This window comes from Capra hircus, chromosome 14 (assembly GCF_001704415.2).
Source record: "Capra hircus breed San Clemente chromosome 14, ASM170441v1, whole genome shotgun sequence".
In the NCBI taxonomy this organism is placed as follows: Eukaryota; Metazoa; Chordata; class Mammalia; order Artiodactyla; family Bovidae; genus Capra; species Capra hircus.
Genome location: NC_030821.1, coordinates 56,818,820 through 56,842,683, shown reverse-complemented (window position 1 = coordinate 56,842,683; position 23,864 = coordinate 56,818,820). Strand labels below are relative to the sequence as shown.

General features: G+C 42.1%; 1 protein-coding gene across 1 annotated transcript in view; it reads right to left on the bottom strand.

Moving 5' to 3' along the window:
* TOX (thymocyte selection associated high mobility group box) overlaps nucleotides 1–18,585 on the bottom strand; it is a 309,395-nt gene extending 290,810 nt beyond the window's left edge. Inside the window, exon 1 of the mRNA XM_005689005.3 lies at nucleotides 18,272–18,585. Coding sequence (XP_005689062.1) covers nucleotides 18,272–18,373 — 102 coding nt within the window. The 5' untranslated portion in view covers nucleotides 18,374–18,585. The remainder of the gene's footprint in view (nucleotides 1–18,271) is intronic.

The window sequence follows — 23,864 nt, the reverse complement described above, 5'->3', positions numbered from 1 at the left end:
TCAAATATGAAAGTTGTCTATTTGGTTCTCATCTCACCCATCTTCTATTAATAGGATTATTCATATCACATCTAAGATTATTACCTCTGTAAGTGACAATTATTTTTTTCTATTCCTACCATTAAGCACAGTTCATGGAGCACAGTAACCACTTGGAAGATATTTAGTGAATTAAATAAGCAATATTTGGAAATGCCATATAGTGGGAAGCTGGGTCTATAGCAACCCTCTGGCATGGGCTCTGAAACCCACGGTGAAATAGGCAATGGAACTGAGTATAAGGAATTTGCTTCTTCATTAATTTTGTTCCACTTTTACAGGACCTTGCAAATAACTGTGTGTAAACTGCAGACGTGTATTCATTCCCCGGCCTACCATTTCAGATAAAACTTTAAAGGACGTTAAATATGGGAAAAGCTCCTTGATTTGGATAAGCGAAACAGCTAATATGCTCATCTGCCTAAATGAAGTTTCTAGAAGAAAACACATATTTTTGTCATTAAAGAGAATAGCCGTTATTTACATATGCCTGACTAGTTTACAAAGAACTCATTTCAAAGGGAGGTTAAGACTTAAATGAATTTAAGGAAAATGAACAAACCAAGCCTGACTTAATGCTATGCTGTGGACATCAAGTAGATCAATATTTGTTGAAACCTTGCATACACACGTAAAATCTATCCATGTTGTCCTGTGTAACTAGAAGTATTGTTTTCCAAGAAGGGGATCCTAATGATGATGGAGAAGGCAGGAACGGATGGATGCCCCAAAACAGAAGCCCATTTTAGGCAGATGAGAAAACTAGTAAAACAATGTAAGTCTAAAGGAATCTTGAAAATAATGTCAGTCATCTTACAAATTCTCTGAGATGGAAGGAAGGAGGATGGGCAAAAAGGAACCCAAACTTCAGCCATCTGTTATGTTATAGGTCTTGCTCCCTCCCAATGCACCCTAAATCATCACCATAACCATTCAATTTTTCATGATCCTTTTCTTTTCTTGAATTTTCCAAACTCTTCTCAGGTGAGGCTATGTACTAATATCTAACAGCATAGTACCACATCTGACAACCTTTCCCATCACTAAGTATACTCAGGTTTTGCCAGGAACTCCAGGACCATCTTTTTCTGGCTGCGTTCATGTGTGCGAAGTTGCTTCACTTGAATCCGACTCTTTGTGACCCTATGGACTTGCAGCTTACCAGGCTCCTCTGTCCATGGGATTCTCCAGGCAAGAAACTGGAGTGGTTTGCCATGCCCTTCTCCAGAGGATCTTGCTGACCATGGGCTATTCCTCCCTCTTCACCATTCTCTCCCTTTAAGCATAAGGTCACTATGTCCACGGGACCAACAATGATTGAGCCCTAGCCACACTGCTTTCCATTTGAAACCAAGATCAAATACTTTGTCAAGCTTTCTTATCAAAAACAGAATTAGTGGAAGTCAGAAAGAGAATTAAGAGTGAACAAAATATTCTGATCTCTTGGGGGAGAGATAACCTAACAAAATCAGCTTGTGCAAGGCCTCCAGTCTATTTCTTACTAAGGACAAAAGACGTTATGCTATTTCATGCTCCCCGAATTCATACCCCTAAGAGCAAAGAGTGATACATAAAGGCAGCAGAACTTTAGAATAACAGAGACTTGGTTTCTGGAACAGAGTGGACTCAACTGTAAGTCATTTAAAGTATTATACTAACATGAAAACAGACAAGGAATGTGATGTGGAAAATATTATAAAATGTACATATTTCTTAAAGATGAAGCATCATCCTTCTAATAACTCTGTAGATTTCACAGGAACTTCTGGAGTCTTCCTCCACCCCCTCAGGGTGTAATTCCATTAACGTATCCCAGTAGAAAAACTACTTGAAGACTGTGAGATCCCTTTAAAATTGCTGATAGACATTTCTGAATATGTTTGGACACTTTACTATATTTTCCCAGTTTACTTATAATGGTGTGCCTATCTGTCACTAAACAAGAAATTTCAGCAAAGCAACTACTAACAATTTTAGAAGTTAACTCAGCCGGTGCATTTCTGCAACTACACACAAAGCAAAACATTCATATTAATTTCTAATTATCAGGATGATCAGTTTAAAAAAGAACTTGCAGGTAGACTACAAGACTCTAGTGTGTCTCTCAAGAAGTTATATTCAATGTAACTGAATCTTTTGGCCGACATATAAAGCCTCTAAAAGCTTGCGTGCTAAGTCACTTCAGTTGTGTCCCAACTCTTTGAGACCCTATGGACTGTAGCCCACCAAGCTCCTCTGTCCATGGGATTCCCCAGGCAAGAATAGTGGAGTGGGTTGCCATGCCCTCCTCCAAGGGATCTTTCCAAACCAGGGATCGAATCCATGTCTGTCTCTGCATTGGCAGGTGGATTCTTTACCACAAGCGCCACCTGGGAAGCCACTAAAAAAAGCTTATTCATCTGTAACTGAGAAAGTCTTCAAAAAAATAGGTGAATATCTTAAGGTTCATTTTACCACAGAGCTCCCTCTCCAGGCAGTTTTCTCTGGTACATACCTATAAGCGCTGAGCATGAGCCCACTTTCAAGAAGAACCTGAATTCCACCCCAACTGCTCCCAACCCTCTCTCACGTGGCAACCGTTACCTGCCTGACTTGCAAAGCAATTCCTGTTTGCCTGGGAGTGAAGCTCTCCTCCTTAAGGCCATATTTCTCACTATAGACACCTCAGCCTCAACCCAGGCACCATATGGGGTGGGGCTTCAGACATCCTGTGATGTCACACCTCCATCTATTTCTCATTTGATGTCTTTTGCAGTCTTTCATGAGAGGAAAATGTATGAATGATTAGGGTTCACAAGTCTCTCAAATAATCAGCATTCTGTCACTCAGTGGGTTTCCATTCTTTGCTCCATGAATGAGCAAGAGCCAAACTTAATGTTTGATTATTGGGGTAATCTGGGCTTCCCAGGTGGCTCAGTGGGAAAGAATCCGCCTGCCAATGTGGGAGATGCAGGTTCAATCCCCAAGCTGGGAAGGAAGAAAAGGAAGAAATGGCAACTCACTCCAGTATTCTTGCTTGAAAAATCCGAAAGACAGAGGAGCCAGGCGGGTTGCAGACCATGGGGTCACCAAGAGTCAGACATGACTTAGTGACTAAGCACAGATAGGGATCACACCTGAGCTAAGAAACACCTGGCATCTTTTTTTCCTGGCTACCATAATCTGCATTAATACTAATAGCCTTAAGGTAGGTGTTGGCCTTTTTTTTTTTTTTTAGTTGCCTCAAGTCATTCTGAAAAGAGGTAGGAAGTCTAAAAAATAGTTCAAAAAATAGGAGTCCCTTTCCCCTTCCTCACTACATGATTTCTAAGGCCAATTAAAATGCCATTTCCTCCAGGAAGCAACGGGGATTTCCTGAACTTCAATCCATTAGTATTCCTTCCGTACCACCAGCACTTTGACTACAGACTCCATTCGCATCACATCAGTTACACTAGAGCTGGGCTACAGTTATTTGCATTCCTCTCTTGGCTAGTCACACAGAGGCAGAGTCCAGTGCTTAGTGATCTCTGTACCTGTCTCTGCCCCTGGAACACTCAGCCTAAGGCTCAGCACACAGTTGGGTGTTCAGTAAATGCTTTTCATTTCTAAAAATGAATTAAGTGTGCCTTATTAACAAAGCCTACAGCTTCTTTACAAGTGTATTCCAAAAAAAAAAAAAAAGTCTGCTTCTTAGGCGAGAATATCCTCATCTCATCCCTGTGCAAATATTTGTATAGGGACTGCATTAGAGCTACCTGAAAATAAGAAGTTATAATCGAAACAGTGACACAGCCTTAAGTGAGGCAACCCAAATAGGAATTACTTTAATACTTTTACTGCAATGTTCTCTGCTTGATAAAGTTCATTACCAGAATATCATCTTTTAAAGTGAAATGCATTCAGCTGAGCACTTTTTTTCATTTTGTAAATAGATTTTTCCTGCCTGAGCTCTCAGTATAAAGTACAAAATAGTCTTCCATAACATTAGAAAAATGTCACCCCATACATAAAGCTAAATTTTTAAAAATAGGTTTTCTTCTTTAGCCTTTTAAAGGTACAGCAGTATCTTCCCAGAGCCATAACCCTGTACTGCCTACTATTGTTGCTATTTAGCTGCTGAGTTCCGACTCTGCGACCCCATGGACTGTAGCCCATCAGGCTCCTCTGTCCATGGGATTTCCCAGGCAAGAAAACTGATGTGCGTTGCCATTTCCTTCTCCAGGGGACTTTCCCAACCCAGTGATCAAACTTGTGTCTCCTATATTAGCAGGTGGATTCTTTACCTCTGAGCCACAGTGGAACCCCACGGCCTTCTATACTAAAGGCTGAGTCATCAGCCTGCAATTTGACACTTTCTAAAAATGTGTTGGGATAACACAATAAGCCTAGAATAAAGTTACATCCCCATGGGATATCCTATGGCTATAAAGTCACCATCTTTTCAACAGGACCCTACTTATTACTAGGGTTATATTTAAAAAGACCCTGGCACTAATCTTTTTCTCACCCATTCAAAATGACATAGAAAAGTAGGTAGGTGTCAAATTTACAACCCAAGTGCCAAATTTTCACATCATATCAAATGAAAAATTGTATATGTAGCATATCCATTGCTGAGTGTTTTGTTTTTACTTTGAGTTCTTGATCAGTCTGGGGTGACTGTAGCCAGTTACCTCACACAGTAAGTTTGACTCCAAGGATTTCACATGTGTTAGATTTAGACAGCTAACTAAGATAAATAGTTGATCACCACTGTTACATCTTGGCAAAGAGGTGATAGCAGAAATGAAACTTTGACCTTTAAGTTCTCAGTCTAGGAGTTATTTTTCTAAGAACTGAACATTCACATATTCATTCATGTCATTTTACCGTGAACACTGTATTCTTGCTCTTCTTAACCAAAATTCAGATACAGCTTCATGGTCCTTCCCCCCTCTCAGATATACAGTCTTACTTCTCTTCCCTCCACTAACCACCCCCCAGATTTTTTTTTCTAACGATTTCAAGTTAGAGAGAGGCAATTGACCTCAGTAAATTTTTCCGTCGGCTTACATTTTTTTTTTCTCTTTTCAAAGTACTCCTTAGGGAAAAAGAAAAAAGATAAACACACTTCATATAACAAGTGCCATAAGAAAAATATGTTCTGGCACTTTTCCCAACTTGTAACAGAAAAGAATTTACATCATCCAAGTATAAGTGCAAAGAGTAAAAGAAAGAAATCTCCAAATGGATTTCTGTTCCATTTTCAAACTCCAAGGCTAAGGGAACACAAGTGCTTCACTTCAGAAATGAATAACGAATGACTTCAGTACACATACACCTTTCTCTTTTCGGAGATATTGCACATAAAAGAGCATTTTGGGGGCATGGCTGACCTGCAGAGATGTGGAGCTAAGCAGAGTCATGAATTCACTCGCTCTGATATGCACACATGATACGCAATTAAAATCTCCATTCACATTCCTGCCGGGTTGTCAATCATGAGGAAAGCCTTTTTGACAACATTCAGTGAAGCGTACCAACTAACCGCTCAACAGGAACTTAAACAGTAACAGCTTTTGTTACTAGCAAGAACGATTTTCTTTTTTTTTTTTTTAACCAAGATTGGGTTCAGTTTCTAAGAAATCATTATGCTCTGTATTTTATGGGCTTTCATTAAAAATGAAAATGTGTCAAGATTTTGTATAGCAAGCAACGTGATGTAATATCTAGAAAATAGGAGATACATAACAATTTCTAGCCTTTTCAACTGGGCGGGTGTGGGGGGGAATCTTCTAACTTTTCCTGTGTAGAACAATGAACAATGATCTTATAAAGCAGAGTTCTGGGAAGAGTTGTGACGTTTCTAATTCACTCTGAAGCTTTTTACTAGAATTTTCAAACTTTTCAAAGAGATCAGGTCTCTATCTGACTTGAAAAGTGACTGACCAGTTTATAAACCAATAGGAAAGTGACATTTTTTTAATCATAAAGAAGAATATTTAGCATGTCAGAAATACTGCATGCATTAAAGCTTTCAATTTATAGCACCCCACAGAAAATATTATGCACATAAATTCTCTACAGATGAACCCAGAAGGTGCTCTGCTCATAACTTAGTTTCTGTTGAACATCTAATCAAAGACTGTGCCCTTCGTAATAGCACATTAGTTTGCTTTAAAGTCATAAATCCATAAAAACAGGGCCCAGTAAAATTGAATACAGGATGCTTGTTAATCGGCTGCTGTGTCTGTTTTGAGCAACTAACCTTGGATTATAAATTTGAAACCAGTTAATACTATCAGATATTGAAATATTTGTCTTTTTACTTATCATGCCCTGTAACTGAGAGAGCAGATGCATTCTGACCATTAGCAGTCATGACAAATTGCCTTGCTAATGAATGTTACACACTGAAAGTGCCATAACTGATTAAACTACAATTTCCCACTACCAGAGAGAGAGAGAGAGAGAGAGAGAGAGAGAGAGAGAGAGAGAGAGAGAGTTGGGGACTCCAGCAGTGGGCAACTCTGATATTCTGCCAACAGGCCTTCAGGCCACTGTGTGATATTTTGAAAAACACTCTAAATTCCATATGAACAGATTCTAGAAGCCTATGTGTATACAACAGGTTTTTAAAGAACATTAGATAAAACAGCTTAGGTTGGAGCTGATGAGCCATGAAAAATGGATGCGGTTTAACTATTTGATATCTTTGCAAGTAGGTATTAAAGAATATTCTCTGGTGTGGGTTTGTTTTTTTTTTTTCCTCTCTCTCTCCTTCCCTTTCCCCGCCCCCAAAACATCGCGTGTGCTTTGCATTTCACATAAAATCTTTCTTTTGTCAGTTCCTTTGTTGGTGCAAAATTGGCAGCAGTTCAAATTCAAAGTACTCCTATTCATTTACTGACCAATGTCATTCTAGTTCACATCAGCCAGCGAGCTAAGCTCTAAAAACATAAAAGACCTGCTTCACCACTGACGAATAATGTGTACATTTTTACAGAGCTTAAACCTTAATGCTTTCCCTGAAACTAACAATACAGTATATCTTATCATTCCTTTTTCACAAGCAAGCAGCTGCTGAAACGCTTGCCACTTCAAAATATCAATTGCTTGCCAGAATTTTCCTCCACACACCCTGTCAAACTCATGTATATTGTGCAACGAAAATGGTGCAGGACGGAAAGCTAGAAATTGTGTCAAATTCTGCTGTAAGGGTATGATGTGCAAAGAACAATGTATGACAACCGTAGAGACTACAAACAATGGCACTGGAGCCAGGGACTTCATAGATCACAACTGTGCCTGTACATGTTTCATTGTAGGCATTATATATTTAAAGCATGACAAATGTACTGCCCTACATTATGTGCTACACAGAGGCTCCTCCCACAGATCGCCTTTCACGTTCCTCCTGGTGATGGAAACACAGTTGAGTTTCATTTCTTTTTCTTTTCTGAAAACATTTAAGGTTCTCAAGTCCTCAAGGAAGAAGACACTCACACACGCACACAAGGCTATCCAAATGAATAACAGAAACCAGAAGACAGTAATACAAGATGAGAAAAGGAGATCTTGTTCACTTAACATTTTGGCTGCTGAGGACACAAAGGCAAGGATTATCTTAAACAGTAACCAAGGGGATCAAGAGAACTACACTATCACTATGCCTGTAAACTGTTGTCTGCCTAATTTTAATGCAGATAAGTGCTGGCTTATTGATTTGTGCGATTTTCTAGCAAAATGGAAATCCCACGTGAATATGTTCTTTGTGTGCAGAAAATATGGTTTAAGAAGCTTTTACTCTTATTGCTTCCCTATGCCAAAAGAACAATTAAGCAAATAATATTTCACTACTGGATCAGGTCTATAAACTAACACGGATTCCTGTCTGTTTAGACTTTAAATATCCCTTCTCGTTTTCTGATTCGCTCCGTTTACTTTAAAAGCTTCTGGTTATTGAAAAGTTGTTTTTCTTCCAAACGTCTCTTCAAATAACATGTAAAATCTGAAAACAGTCTCCCTTTGGAACACATTTACTTAATTATAAAAGGGTTCATGGCTCTAACAACCTCACACTAATTCAGTCAATGACTGCAGAAAGAGAAACATGTTTATGGGAGATTAGTATGAATCTATATTCATCTCCTCCACAACCTAGCTTAGGTTACAAAACCTTTATCACCCAATTAGCTTGGTGTGGAATTAACTAACTCCAAGTTAAGGAAAACTTCAGATCAGATATGCTTTTAAGGTGTCAATAAATATTTTGGAGAGAGAATAGGCAGTTTAGGTGCTTAGGGGTGCCGACCTTTGCTGTGTTGATTAGTGGGACAATGCTACATTATTAACACACAGCAGCTGTACCTGAACTGTTGCCATGAATATAATAGCCTTTTATAGCCATCAGGGGAGTGAGGTGGGAGGCCTTTATTAACCACTAGACATGATTAGCACATTATGCGAACTTTAGTAGGCAAATTATCTCTTATTGAAATATAATGTTGGTTATAACTAGCTGTAAACATGATTTTTAAAACTTCCCAGTGAACAACTCCAGATTTTACTACCATTCAGTTCATTATTGGCCAGTAATCGATGAAAACAGGTTCTATTGGGGAATGTACTTATGGGAACTGAATCTCCAAAAGGCAGACCTTGTCACCAAAGGCTGACTTGAAAACCGTTTGGCATTCCAAGTTCAGGGATATTAGCATACATGCAAACTTTCTCTCTTTACTTAACTCAAACTGTTCATGAACTAGAAAAGCTGCTTTGGGATTTCTCTTCTTCTTTATTTCTTTAATCAGTTCTTAAAAGATTAGTTTTGCAGTAAATTTTGGAGAGTTACCTTGAAAAATAACAGCATAATGTATTTCAAAAAGCTTAATTTGGAGAGAGAAAAAGATTATCCCATCAGCCTTAGTAACTGAACACCGTGCAGAGAGTCCATTATGAACAGTCTTTTATGCCCTGGCAGAAAGTCATTAACATAAAATAAATCATTAGCTTTGATATTAAGCTTCTACTATCTGCAGGTTTCTATGATTAATGTTCATGACTGCATCTGCCAAATGATAAAATATACTTTTTGTTGAAAGGTTATCCTGCCTCTTTATTATTAACATTTCTCTTTATACAATTGTTCCTGGCATTTTAGGTGAAGGCATATTGGTGTAGAAGGAAAGAGTTGGTTTTTTACAAGGGCTTGGAGATGCCAATGCATGTAACACTTTATCCATCATTTTTCAAATTAACCATTTAATTGAGTTAAAGGACTTAAGAATATCAGGTGGTGCACAGACATGCTTTCAGTGTAATTGGACTATCTTTAGATCCAGTTGGTCCATTGTTTAATTAATCTTGCACATTATATTGCCCATCTCTGGCCCATATATCAGAGGAAGGGAGTGAGGGGCAAGCTTAGACCCCTGAAGTCAGGAACTACAAGAGGTCATTTCCCTCTGGAGCAGGCATTCTCAACTTTATTTTATCTCCTTACACTGCACCATAGACAACAGATTCCATCCTAACATCTCCCATTAGGTGCACTGACTCACAATGCAGAAAGGGAAAAAGACACTCCCTGGGGGCTTATCAATATCCGAGAGAGGGAGATTACAGGCTGTACAGACACACACCTCATTTTCCCCAATTCACCTCTGACCCGCTAGAAAGGTTATTCCTTTTGCTCCTTTCCTGAAAGAATCACTAATCTACGACTTTGGGAGAAAAAGTCATTCCACTAAGGTAGCAGAAATAGAAGAAATGGGCTTAGAATACAGTATTTTTCTAAGGTCTACCATGGCTTGAAATTTTGAACATCTTTTCTCACATGGTTTCAAAATAATCTACCTCTGTTGACTCCTTGAGGCTCATAAGGGTACCTTGATACAAACATAAGTTATTTCCTCTAGTGGATGCAGGCAAGATTGGGACACAGGTGGATGAAAGGTTTTTAGTTATCAGAACTTTTACCAGACATAGAACAGAGTCAGGCTTCTAAACAGAATGGGAAACAAGTAGAGGGAACCATATCCTTTCAGGGTTATATTTATTTTGCCTAGGGGGTAAGTCAACACAGGTTCAAGAGCTCAGGTTTTATCTGAAATCTTCAACAAGTCTTTTCTTCAGAGAGGCCTAGGGTTTTCCTCAGAAAAGATCCAGTTCTTTAGTCTTATTAAGGTATAATTTGCCCAATTAAAGCCCTATCATGGTGAAAAACTGTCACATGTGAAATATGGCTAGGTTTCTTAAAAAGGAGTGGTAATGAGGCATTCCTGCTAGCTAGTATGATTGCCTTTGTTGTTGTACAGCGATTCTGCCACTTATGGTAAACTCTCAGGCATTTATGGGAAGAAATATATCCAGGACAATGTGAAACACAGTAAAACACATGCTCACTCAACACATACACACACACATGCACGTGCGTGCACGCATGCCAATTTCTCTATCAGGTAACTAACTTCCAGAGAGGGGCTCAAAGACCTGAATGGACAAGTATTCCATGCAGCAACTGATAGTGTTATAACTGTGGATCAGATACACGTAACTTATAAGCCCACATAGTAACTCAAAACACTTTTATATTTTCTTGGCCACTAGCAAAGCTTGTTATCAACCAACCATGGCACTGGTTTATTTAGGAGTCCTTTCAAAACAGCTTCATAAAAGCACATAACTCAAGAATGAAAACCAATAAATACTTGGCTAAAGCTGAACCATTAAAAACTCCAAAGTGAAAAATGGACAAACAGAAAAGCATTGAGAGTGACATGGGTTTCATGACCTTTGTTAGCATAAAAATAAATCAGTGATGATGTTTCATAAATACGATGGAAATCTGAAGATAGATTTTAAAAGTCAGGCAAACTCTCACTGTAGACCAAATAAAGAGATCCGGGGAAATATTGGTACCTCTTGATAGAACAGGGGGTTTCTTTCTGGCATCACCCTTCCTCTGATCTTTTTGCTGCATCCAGGCACAGAGCAATATAACATTCTCATTTTCAAAATGAATGCTATAGGGAGGAACATGTTATAACCAGGAAAGACTCATTTCAGGTTAATGTGAATTCCATGTCTCAAAGTATTATGGAAGAACTGCTATAATTAACAGTCTGTTGGCACTTCCATTATAAACCACATTTCTAAGCAGTTTATAACTCAACTGTTTTTAATGAGAAATTACTCTTTAGGATGAAACTTGGCATGCATGGTTTAAAACAAAAAAATGCTCAACTTCATTAGGGTAGATATATGCTGTAGCATCTTGGTAGGCTGCTTTCCTAGCAGGACAGTCCATTTAACACAATTCACTATCTACTGCTGGCCCTTGGAGACCACAGGCTATCTGATTCTGGGAAGTACATCTTCAAAGAAAATGATCAATTGAATATAATTGTTCTTGGGCCTCCTCAGGGGCTTGGGCCCAGAATTCCCCTCGGATACCAAAATCTGAAGTTTCTCAAGTCCTTATATAAAGTGATACAGTATTTGCATGTAACCTACATACATCCTCTGTTACTTTAAATCATCTCTGGATTACTTATAATGCCTAATACAATGTAAATGCTATGCTAATAGCTGTAGGCACTATGTAAATGATATGTAAATAGTTGCTGCTGGTGCAGGGCAAATTCAAGTTTTGTTTTCTGAAACTTTCTGGGATTCTCCATACCGCCCCCACCCAAATATTTTCTGTCTGAAGTTGGTTGACTTGCCAATGCAGAACCTGCATATATGGAGAGCTGCGTGCATGCATGCTCAGTTGTGTCTGACTCTTTGTGACCCCATAGACTATAGCCCATCAGGCTCCTCCGTCCACAGGATTCTCCAGGCAAGATTATTGGAGTGGGTTGTCATTTCCTTCTCCAGGGGATCTTCCCAACCCAGGCATTGAAGCAGCATCTCCTACATTGCTGGTGGATTCTTTACCACTGCACCACCTGGGAAGCCCATGGAAAGCTGATGTATATTAATAACATGAAAATGGAAATAAATAAGAAAAAAGAAACTATCTTTAAGATTGGTAAAAGTAAACATTCCCATGTTAAAATTTTGTTTAAATTCAGTTAAACAAGGCAGCTTTCATACATTCAGATGCTTCATTGGGAAGCTTCTTGCAGCCAAGAGTATAACTATGTCTTTGGGGCCCACCAGTATTTATAATTATGGTGTATCACAATGTTGTTTTCTCCTAAAGATATACATGTTAGATTCTTATATTTGGCTATATACAACATAAGTTTTATCTTTAACAGTTGATCCAATATTTTTAAAATGCAATTGTTCATAACAGTTCATTGAGTCATGATAAGTACATTACTTTTCCTTGAAAAATATAAGTTAAATATTCTACCTTATGACTTCTCAGAAACCTTGAGATTCACCTTTGGATAAGCTAAGATGGAGGATGACAAGTTACCTAAAAGTGATTAAATAGGTTCTTCATTTCCAACCATTCCCATCTTAGTTATCTATGTACATGCTGATGAGAACACATAAACATGCCAACCCATATAATCACTATAAGTGTAACTACCTAACTTACCATGTGCAACTAAAGATCAGAAGATCATAGTCCCACTTTCATACTATTTTAGAGTCTAAATTAAGATTTCTCACTGATAAGGGATATTCAAGGAGCTGATCCCAAGCTCTAGATACACTGTGCCTAAAATGTGCTAGAAGAAAGGAACAGTGAGAGCTTAGAAATACCCACCATGGCTTTCCTCTCAGGATCACATCTGTTTTCTTGGTCTATTATTCTATGACCCTAGGTCATCCACTCAGCTGGGGAAAAGGATAGCAGCCTAGTTGTGGACCTAAGAAGTGGACCTGGGCCTACGGACTGGAAGTTTCCAATTTCTGTGCCCCAGAAAGGTCAAGTACTGGGAGAAGGATGGACTTGCTAACACGGCTTTGATGGCAATGGTGACAATGAAGATAGGCACCAAAGGCGGCCAAGATGAACACAATGGTGAGCCAAGGATCTGAGCAGAGGGCGTCCAGGTGAGAAAATATAGACCGTCCACGTTCAGACCCAGACTGGGAAGGAGAAAAGCAGGGGAGGGGGAGTTGTTCCAGGACTGGGGGTGTTTGGGAAGGGGATGAGGAGGAGGTAGGGAGGAAGCACCAGACACAAAGACAGACCAGATGCTGAGGGCAGGCTTCCATCAAGATAGGAGGATCTCCAGTAGTTGAGAAATATCCCCAGGTCTTTTTCAACTTTCTAGTAAGTTAGCAAAATGTTGGAAAGCACGAGAATAAGACATCTTTCGTGGTAAGGTTTCCTCTGTGCCCACTGCCCCAGTCCCCTAACCTACCCCTTTCTTGAATTGAGCCCATCACACACAAAAAGTATGACCACAAGATATAGCCCCACACACCAAAACCAACATTTGAGACCCATTCTGGTCCTAAGAAAACCACTGTTAACTTGGAACTTTCCCTGCTTCTTTCAGATTCAAGTGCCTTACATTTTTCTCCGTTCTCAGTCCCTTGCAATCACGTCACTTAAAAAAACAACAATAAGCAGCTGATGAGATAATATTTAAGTATGTTTAGTTTTCCCAGCTAAGAGAAATATCAAAATGCTCCTTAATATCATCACGCAGTAATTTTAAAATAAATGGTAAAATGTGAGAATAGTAAATAATGTAAACTATTTTAAAAATAACATTATGAGCTCCAAAGCTCAAAACTAAAATTTTTGCATAGACATTTAAAATTGGAGTTTATGACACTGAGATATCCCACAAAATCAAGATATTAATAGCTACATTTGAGGTTTTAGTATGACATCTGACTTAGTGGCCAAAACCATATGATTGCTTAGCTCAAAGCTCTTACCTATAAATTTATTTAAAACATATTTAAAGACCTCAAAACTTACGAAAGATGCCAGCTTAATAAAACTCCCATGGGAATTTTAATTACACTAATGATGTTCAAAGTATTGACTATGAATTTCCCAAAGTCCTAGAAGTTATGGGGGTAGGGAGGGAACTAATCAAGCATGATGCTCTAAATTGCTTATAATCCTCCCCCTCCCTCCTCTCTCCCCTCCTCCTCCTTTTTCTTACAGTTATTAAAGCAGAAATAATGACTCTATCATAATGTGCTTGCAAATCCTGTATTTTAGGAAGGGTGAGTTTTGCCACATTAAAGAAAACACATAATACTCTAAACAGGAAAATAAGCTTGAAGGAGATTCTGCAGAGATGACAATGAATCTTGTTTTTCTCAGAAGTCATCAAATGTCTACTGTTAGATCTGACATTTTAAGTCAGAGTTCATCACAAACAGGTTCTTCCTCCTATGTTTATGTGAAAAGATGATACATTTTCCTTCCTCATTTCAATGACAAAAGCCCAATATTCCAAACGCCCATTATTTTTCACTCTGTATATAGCCAGTATTAAGCATGGGTTTGTGTTATGAACTTCCTTGTGTCTAAATCAGTCAAAGAAAGATTCAGGGCCTGATTCCACAAAAGCAACCGCTGAGAACAGTAAAGACCATTATTTCCTCTCCCACTGCTGGCAGAGGTCAGCATCCCTGTCATTAGCCATGTCATAACATAATTGTATTACTACTCCTTATGTGGGCAGATACTGAGCAATAACTGAACACATCACATCATTGCAGAAATGAAAAAGTGCCACTTCTTTGTCCCAATTTAGCATAAAATCAGTGAAAACAATCTTCAGAAATGACTGCACTAGAAACTGAAAGGAACTGTTATTACTCTGTGGGTATATATTTAAACTAATGTTCTGACATCTTCAACTAGAACAAAAAAGAGGACTCTATTTTACTACTGAGCTCCAATTGGGAGTGCCTATAATCCAATTTCTTTTGGTAATATTCAGTTCAATTAAGGGATACAATGTTACTTAAAATAGCCTTCATCAGATGAAACTGCAGTATGGTACCCATCTTTCAATGTCTCAAACAAAGCCATGCTTTAAGTTGCCAGAGGTAAACAGTGTTACTTAGAGCCTACATGTTCCTGTCCAGTCTACGAGTTACACTGCTATTTCAAAGGCTGACCTAAATACAGCAACATGCCATCCAGTTCTGGCTGTTTGTATAAGAAGAGACGCTTCGCACAGTTGCCATAACTAACATCGATGTATTGTTCTCACTTTTCTCCCCCAATGGGCTCTGTGAAAACGGAGGCCACTCTGCCTGATGATGTGCTCATAACCGAACGTGTCCTTGCAACAGAGCAATACTAAATTAAACTGTTTTCCAAAAAACTGCCCCTCCAGAGTTTATTAACTGAACAATATAAGTAGTGTTTTGGCAATCTATAGAGCAGCAGTGCTGGAGAATGTCAGCAAAGTAAAACAACCTCGTTTTAGTTTAGAAAAGCTCCAGGAAGAGGATATTCATTTTCTGGATTAGGGTCTCTCCTGACATTGAAAAAAATAATGTCACTGGAGAAAGTCTAGTCACAGTGTGTGGCGCTGAAGCACAGAAAGATACTGGTTTCTGCTGGGATTTAGCACACTGACTTTAGTAAAGTGTCGACAGATTTCAAATAAAGACAATTAGTAATTTATGATCTTATCATCCTACTGAAAACAAATAGCCTGACAAAGTGACTGTTTCGTGTAATCAACTACACACTAGTGACACCTCTGAAAGAGACAAGGTTTACTTTGCAATCTTCTCTCTTTGGGGGGAGTCAGAGCTAACTTGTTTTTACTAATGTAGATAAAGATTATTTCACCTCTTTCAAACTTCTGTCCACCTTTCAGATCCCTGCAAATCTACTTGAGTCACTGCAAAAATGAACACTGGCTGACTACACTGTAAGCAGCTCAAACTGTGGAACCGGACAGAAATTTTGTGCCAATGCTAATCACGGTGGAGTAGAAAACATTAGTGCCAGGGCTTTCTGGGGCCTAGCAAATCTACTCAGTACTCTAAATATAATCAAGAATGAGTGACAAATATAGTTGATAGACTGCTACCCAGAGAAGGGCAGGAGCAGACATCCTGAGGCAAACATTTCCATGAAGTCTCTTCCTACTATGAAAAGTGTATCTTATGACTGTGCATCTTTAAAAATCCATTATTCCCTGAATAAGTAAAATAGAAGACTTGCATCCAGTCTATAGAAAGGGTAGCTAATTTGCATTTAAAAAGAACAGTTTGCTCCCCGTACACGGGGTGACTTAAAAAGAACTTCAATGAGCTAGTAAAAAAAAAATTCTGAAGACTTTCTAAATTAATTTATTCAATGCACAGTACAACCCACTAAAATTATTTAAAGCACTTAATTGGAAAATGATTTAATATATTGGACCAATTCTTGATTTTCCAAAGCATTTAACTTTCAAATTAAATCTGACCCTCCTATCAGTAGAATGATGAGTGAAATGTGTATCTAAGACATTATAAAACCACAGATAAACTTAATAAGATTTGTCCAGTTTCAGTGACAAAATGTTTCTGACCTTTTGGTTCCAATTACTACTGCGGAATAGGTCTTTGCTATCAAGAATGCTGCTGCCTTTCTATTATTTTTGTCAGTAGTCGTGTTATATGCAAAAATAAAATGTTACATACACAAAACACCTCCTTGTTAAGGCAAACCAGACTTTAGAGTAAAAGAGCTATGTTACCAACAAATAATGAAACTTCATCACAGAAACTTCTCTGGTCAAAGTTCCCTTACCCTCCAACTTGTCCCTAGCTACAGAGCTGCTTCCTGCGGGATGAAAAGCCCTTCTACCTTGCCCAAGACTAGATTCCTCTGGTTTCTAACTTGCCTAGACATCATCAACACACTCACGTTGGTCTTACACACTGTACACAGGGCATCAGGGAACTTCTCCACGGGATGAGATAACTCACAGCTCTGTGGGGTGTGTGTCTGGAGGGTGTCTGGAGTGTGAGTGTGAGTGTGTGTGTGTGCGTGTGTGTGTGTGTGTGCGCGCGCGCGCGCGTGCGCGCGCGCCTGGATTGACCAGGACTCGGAGTTGCGAGTCTGCAGCGTGCTGGGGCCCGGGGGCTGAGGTTGAAACGCGCTAAATACCTCCGGATCACGTAAAATAGCTGCTTGATGATAACTCGCCACCGGGCAAATGCTACCAGTCCCAACGCTCTATCCAGTGGAATTCACCGAGAGGCCGACACGGAATTGCTGGCAGAGGCACGGTGTCCACCGAGCGGGAGCTGGGCGTCTAAACCGCTCGCCCAGAGTCTCAGAGAACTCAATTCTCCCCGCCACGTTTCACCGGGGGGGGACTGCTTAGACTTGTCCAAAAAGCCCGAGGCGAGGACAGCCGTGGCCCTGCGGCTGCTCTCGGACCTGGTCCCCCACGCATCCTCCTTCCGGGAGGTGAGAGTTCGGGAAAGCTTAGGAGTCGCCCCCTTCCTATGTACCCACAGACTGTTCCATCCTTGGGACAAGCGGAGCTCCGCAGAAACCCCGCTCACTCTCCCGGCCAGCTTCGCCCCGGGCCCCCGCGGCCTGGGCACCTGAGGTCCCCGGGCTTCGGGTACAGTCCAGTCCGGGACCTGCTCGCATCCCGCAGCGAGTGCTGCTGCTCCGAACGTGAACGCGGCGCGCCCGCCCAGTTCCTAACAAACTCGCGGTTTCTGCGCGCACCTCCGGGCGGGAGCTGTCCCCGGGACCCGGCGCTCCCGCGGCACCCCGGCCTGCAGACCCGAGCCCGGACACTGGGCTCTGCCGCCGATCGGCTTCGGGAAAACAAAAGAGTTGCGGAGCGCCGTTCCCTGGCGGGGGGCGTCTCCGGGTCCCCGGCACCCCGACTCCCAGCGGCTCCCCTGGCAACTAATCCCGGGCCGGGAAGCGGTGCCACGAGCCCCCACAGCCCGCACAGGAGCGAAGGAGGGAGAAGGGGAAACGAGAAAATCAACGGAATTCTCTCTCTGCCTGCGTTCCGGGACCCCAGACACACCCCCCAAAGTATTCTGCGGATCTTTCTTAATTTTTTTTTCCCCCCGGCGCCCGCGGCAACCCTAGGCAGGGCTACTGAGTCGCGATCAGCGGGAAGGGAACGATGGAGCAAAGCGCGTCACTTTCCGCACCACTGCGGTGCAGGGCAAAGCCGGGAGCTGCTCCGCAAAACTGACTCCCCGAGCGCACGCCCCGGCAGCCGCGGGGCTGCGAACCGAGCGCGCCCGGGAGACCGGCCTCCGCGGCCGGCCGGCGGGCCTGCCGCCGCCCCCCTCCCGGGACCGAGCAGCCAGAACGCGGCGGAAACAAAAGCAGAGCGTTCACCTTGTTGCAATAGTAGGGGTCCAGGCAGGGAGAGGGTCCCAAACAGGGCGCGTCGGGCGCAGCGGCGGGCTGGGCTGGAGGTGGATAAAATCTTACGTCCATTTCACTCTCACATCAAGCAAACTCCTTTTCTGTGCCTTAAAAAAAAAAAAGTGTCCAGCAAAACAAGCTTAGACGGAACAGAGAGAGGTGTCTGGACTCAGGAGTAAAAGAAACACCTTCCTTCCCTCACATCCGTTTGTGGTTTGTTTAAGAAGAAGAGGAGAAAAAAAAAAAAAAAAAAGAAAGAAAGAAAAAAAAAAAAAAAGAGGGGGGAAAAGCGCTCAACTCTCCCCCAAGCCGCGGCGCGCACCCGTCGGCGCCGAGCGCGCAGCCCGCTCCGCCGCCGGGCAGGTAACTTCATGCGCTCATTGTCCCCCCGCCCGCGTCCCCTCCCCGCCTCCCGCGCCCCTCGTCGCCCGGCACACGCGCTCGGGCTCTAGGTCCTGGGCGTTTTATTGAAGTCTCTGAGTTGCTCTGCTTGGAGTTTATTTTCTCCACCTTGGAGGCCTGGAATGGGGTGGGGAGGACCGGAGAGGGGGACAGGGCGGTGTGTGTGTGTGTGTGTGTGTGTGGTGTGTGTGGTGTGTAGAGGGGGGCGGTGAGCGCCCCGGGCCCGGTGGGGTGGGGTGCGCGGCGGGACGCGGGTTGCTGGCGGCCCAATGGCGAACGCTCGGGGCCGGGGGCCGGAGGAGGGTGGAGCGGAGAAGGACCAGGAAAGCGCGTCTGGGCCCCGGGAAGCCTCCGCTGCGCCCGGGCCGCGGTCTCCTGGCAGCGGCGCGACGCACACAAAGGGGCCGGCGAGCCCGAGCCCGAGGCGGCCACGGGGCCCGGCGGGGAGCACGCAGCCAGGGGGCGCTGTGGCCCATCCCGCTCCGCGGCCCCGCCCCCGGCCCCGCCCAGCTCCCGCCGCCCCCGCTGCGGCCGTCCCCACCTCTCTCTGGCGCCCAGCACCTCTAGCCGCGCGGCCATCCCCACCCAGCGTTCGCTCCCTACCCCAGTTCCCGCTCTTGGGTGGAGGTGACTGCTCCTGCCTGCACCACTGTGGGGGCCGGGAACCCTCGGGGAGCGCCAACCCTCTGCGCGCTCTAACTGGTCTTCTGTCCCAGGGACCCCGAGGGAAGGCAGGATGGATGGGCTGTAAGAGTCTCCGTTCTCTTGCTGGTTCCTGCCTCCAGCCCTCACCTTCCCCTGGTCTCTGCCCCACTGCAGGGTTAGCGAAGGCTAAGGCTGCGTTGTTGTTGTTGATGTTCAGTCGCTCAGTCGTGTCTGCCTCTTTGCCACCCCGTGGTCTGCAGCAGGCCAGGCTTCCTTGTCCATCACCAAACTCCCAGAGCTTGCTCAGACTCATGTCAGTTGAGTCAGTGATGCCCATCTCCTCCTCTATCCTCTACTCCTCCTGCCTTCAATCTTTCCCAGCGTCAGGGTCTTTTCCAATGAACTGGCTCTTAGCATCGGGTAGCCAAAGTATTGGAGCTTCAGCTTCAGCATCAGTCCTTCCAATAAATATTCAGGGTTGATTTCCTTTAGGATTGACCTGTTTGATCTCCTTTCGGTCCAAGGGACTCTCAAGAGTCTTCTCCAACACCACAGCTTGAAAGCATCAATTCTTAAGCACTCAGCCTTCTTTATGGTCTAAGTCTCACATCCATACATGGCTACTGGAAAAACCTCAGCTTTAACTCTACCGACCTTTGTTGGCAAAGTGATGTCTCTGCTTTTTAATATGTTGTCTAGGTTTGTCTAGGTTTGTCTAGTATAAGGAAGGATAAAATGAACATCCCTTGAGGTCTAAACATGGCTCCTTTAGGAACATTTTGTTAGGCATTGCTTTATATTTCTTACATCATTTTCATCTTAAGTTATTGTTTTCTTTCTTCCCTCATCATTTTTTACGTGGCAAGAATACAGCTTCCTCTCTACCGCCAGATTAACACGGTGTGAATTGGTGTAGGGAGAGAGAACTGTAAGATAAAAGAATTTTTCTCTACTGGATTCAGAAGAACCTCTGTGTTTCCAGATCCTTCAAGGAGTGGTTGATCGATCATATGTGATGATGTCTCCACAAAAATCCCAAAGGTCAGGGTTCAGAGAGCTTCCAAAGTGGTGAACAGTAGAGGTGCTGGCCTCTCTCATACCTTGCCCTCTGTAGGTCTTCCATCTATTCGTTCCTCTGTGTCCTTTATTATATAATCAAGTGATAGACAGTAAGCCAACATTTTCCTGAGTTCTGTGAGCCACTCCAGAAAAGTAATCAACCCCAAGGAGGTGCCATAGGAACCCCTGATTTATAACTGATTGGTCACAGGCGGTCCAGTAGCTCAAGACTGCGTTCACAACGCAGGAGACCTGATTTCCATCGCTGGGCAGGGAACTGGATCCCACATTCCACAACAAAGATCAAAGATCCTGTGTCCTGTAACTAAGACCTGGTACAGTGAAATAAATACTTTTTTTAAAAAGTGTTATGTGCCTGCCTGGATAAAGGGGGAGGGGGTTGGGGGAGAAGGGATACATATATATGTATGGCTGAGTCCCTTAGCTATTCACCTGCAGCTACTGAAACATTGTTAATCAGCTGTACTCCAATACAAAGTAAAAGTTTGAAGTTTGAAAAAAAGAAGAAGCACAAATAACAACCTAGACTTGCAACTGGAAGTGTGTATGTCTTGCCGGGCGGGGTGTTGGGGGGCAGTCTTGTGGGACTGAGCCCTTACCCTGTGGGTTCTGATGTTATCTCCAAGTACATAATGGCAGAATTGAGTCCAATTGTAGGACACCCAGCTGGTGTTACAAAATTGCTTGATGTGGAGAAAACCCACACGTCTGGCGTCAGAAGTGTTGAATGTCTAGTAGTGTAAGAGCAAAGGAGAAAGACAGGAAGCAGACCAAGTTTTTCCCAACTCAGGTGCGAATTTGAGCTGTTGGCAAAAAAAATTTTAAGTTCTTAGCTCTAATCACTCATATATAGAGAGTAGACCAGGAGTGTCATCTCCGTGCAATCTGAAAAAATACTCTCTTGATAATGCTCCACCCAGGACCGGTCATGATCATGTCCCAAATGGGTGGGTGCACTTCCACCAAGAAAAACCTGGGGAAATTTGAAAAGCAAGACCTCTGAGTAAATCTTATTGATTTGAAAGATAAAATAGTAGAGGATCATTATAACTTTTAAAAGAAAACCTTTTTATTTTATATTGGAGTTTAGCCAGTTAATAATGTTGTAATAGTTTCAGGTGGACAGTAAAGGGACTCAGCTATACGTATACACATATCCAATCTCCCCCAAATTCCGGCCCAGTCATTACATTACTTTTCAATTTCTGCGGCATTTAACTCTATGTCATGGCTTTTTGTTGTTGTTAGTCGCTAAGTCATATCTTGACACTTTCGTGACCCCATGGACTGTAGCCTGCTGGGCCTCTCTGTCCATGGGATTTCCCAAGCAAGAATACTGGAGTGGGTTACCATTTCCTTCTCCAGTGGATCTTCCTGACCCAGGGATCAAACTCCTACATAGTCCCCTACATTAGCAGCAGATTCTTTACCACTGAGCTTCCAGTGAGGCACTCATTTATTTGTCCATTTATTCACACATGTGTACATTCTGCATCAAAGGTTTATGAGCTAGGGGGAAAGCACTATGCTGTATGTTGTGTGTAGGTTAACATATAAAAACAAATTACTTTAAAACACTTTCATCTTTAAATGACTTTAGAGTCTTACAGTGTTTCCAGCACTGTCTGTTCAGTGAAATCACCTTAGAAGCTTCAAAAAATACTTGTGCCTGGGATCCTCCTGCAAAGAATCTGATTCAGTTCATTTGGGGTAGGGCCTCGGCATAGGACTTTTTAAAAGCTCTCAACTTTTAAAAAGATTGAGGCCAATTGGTCTAGAAGGAAAGATAAGATGGGCAGAGAGGGAATGTTAAATATTTTAGTAAATAAAATTGACTGGCTGCATTTTTCTTAGGGTTGAAAATCACAAGTGGACATTGGGGACCCTGACTCCCAGGATCCCATCACCTGCGCTGCCTTTCAGAGACTGTGGCAACAAAACATGAATGAATTGTTGTTTAGTTCAGACTACAATTTGGCCATCTGAGCTAGGAATTTTACCTACCTCATTACCAGAAAATAGGCTTCCCAGGGGCTCAGTGATAAAGAATCTGCCTGTGATGCAGGAGACGTGGGTTTGGTCCCTGGGTTGGGAAGATCCCCTGGAGAAGGAAATGGCAACCCAGTCCAGTATTTTTGCCTGGGAAATCCCATGGACAGAGGAGCCTGGCAGGCTACAGTCCATGGTGTCACAAAAGAGTCAGACATGACTGAGCAACTGAGCCTGTGCACCAGAAAATATGTGTCTATAAGCAAAACATCTCCCCACTAGATTTGATGTAATAACATGGATAGCTGCAATTTATAAAATGCCTCCTGTATCGTAGACCTGGTCCTCATTTTTTTACATTTAACTTCACTGTCTCATTTAGTTTTACAAATGACATTGGAAACCCTAACCAGTAATTACAAACCACACTTAGCATTTGATTTGGTTCTCTAAACATTACCCATCATCATTTTAATTATGGTTTCATACATTGTAATGTTTTCAAATTTGCAGTTGCTTTCCTTGACCACATTTTATGTTTACTGATTCTTTGTACTATGCTAAGTCCTAAATCTTGAAGTAATATCTCCAAATTACACACAAGATGTGTTACTTTAGGGAAAATATCCCCTAGAAAGTTCATCCTATCCATGATATATTAGAGTTTTATTAGAAATTATTCAACAACAAAGTGGTACTTCCTAAGGGACATTTTTTGTTAGTTTGGGGAGTTAGTTTTTCTTTCAGGAAGATCCCCTGGAGATGGAAATGGCAAACCACTCCAGTATTCTTGCCTGGGAAATCCCATGGACAGAGGAGCCTGGCAGGCTATAGTCCACCACAGGGTCGCAAAAGAGTCAGACATGACTTAGCAACTAAACAACAACCACCACCACAACAGACTATCTCTATAGATCGACTATCAAAAACATCTTGTAGGAATTCATTTTGAAATACCAAATTTTAAAGCTAAAATGGAAGTATGCCATACTTTATAGCCAAATTAATATTCAGTCTTTCATTGGCCTCTTATGTAAGGGTGAGTTTTCCAGCAAAGCTAATGCCTCAATCTCTCCTATAGAAGAAAATCCTCATTTTTTAAAAAGACCATTCATTTGAACCTCATTGGGCCACCTTCTATTTTAACCTATCTCATTATGCACACATATATAGATTGACCTTCCTAACAAGGTTATGGGGTGAAATAGCTATGCTTGTCTCCTTAGAACCTAACCAACCCTGAGTCCTACATGTTTTAAAGTTTCAAAAAACATCATTAAGGGTTTTGTTGGGAAAGGTTTACATTCTCTCAACTTGCCAGTTAGAATTTAGTGTTGTCCAGAGTCAATCACTATTTTTCGAAAGTAATTTAAATGTAAACTAGGCTGATATGCAATACGTAATATAATGCCACAAGAGAACACAAAGTACTGAAGTTTATTTCCTG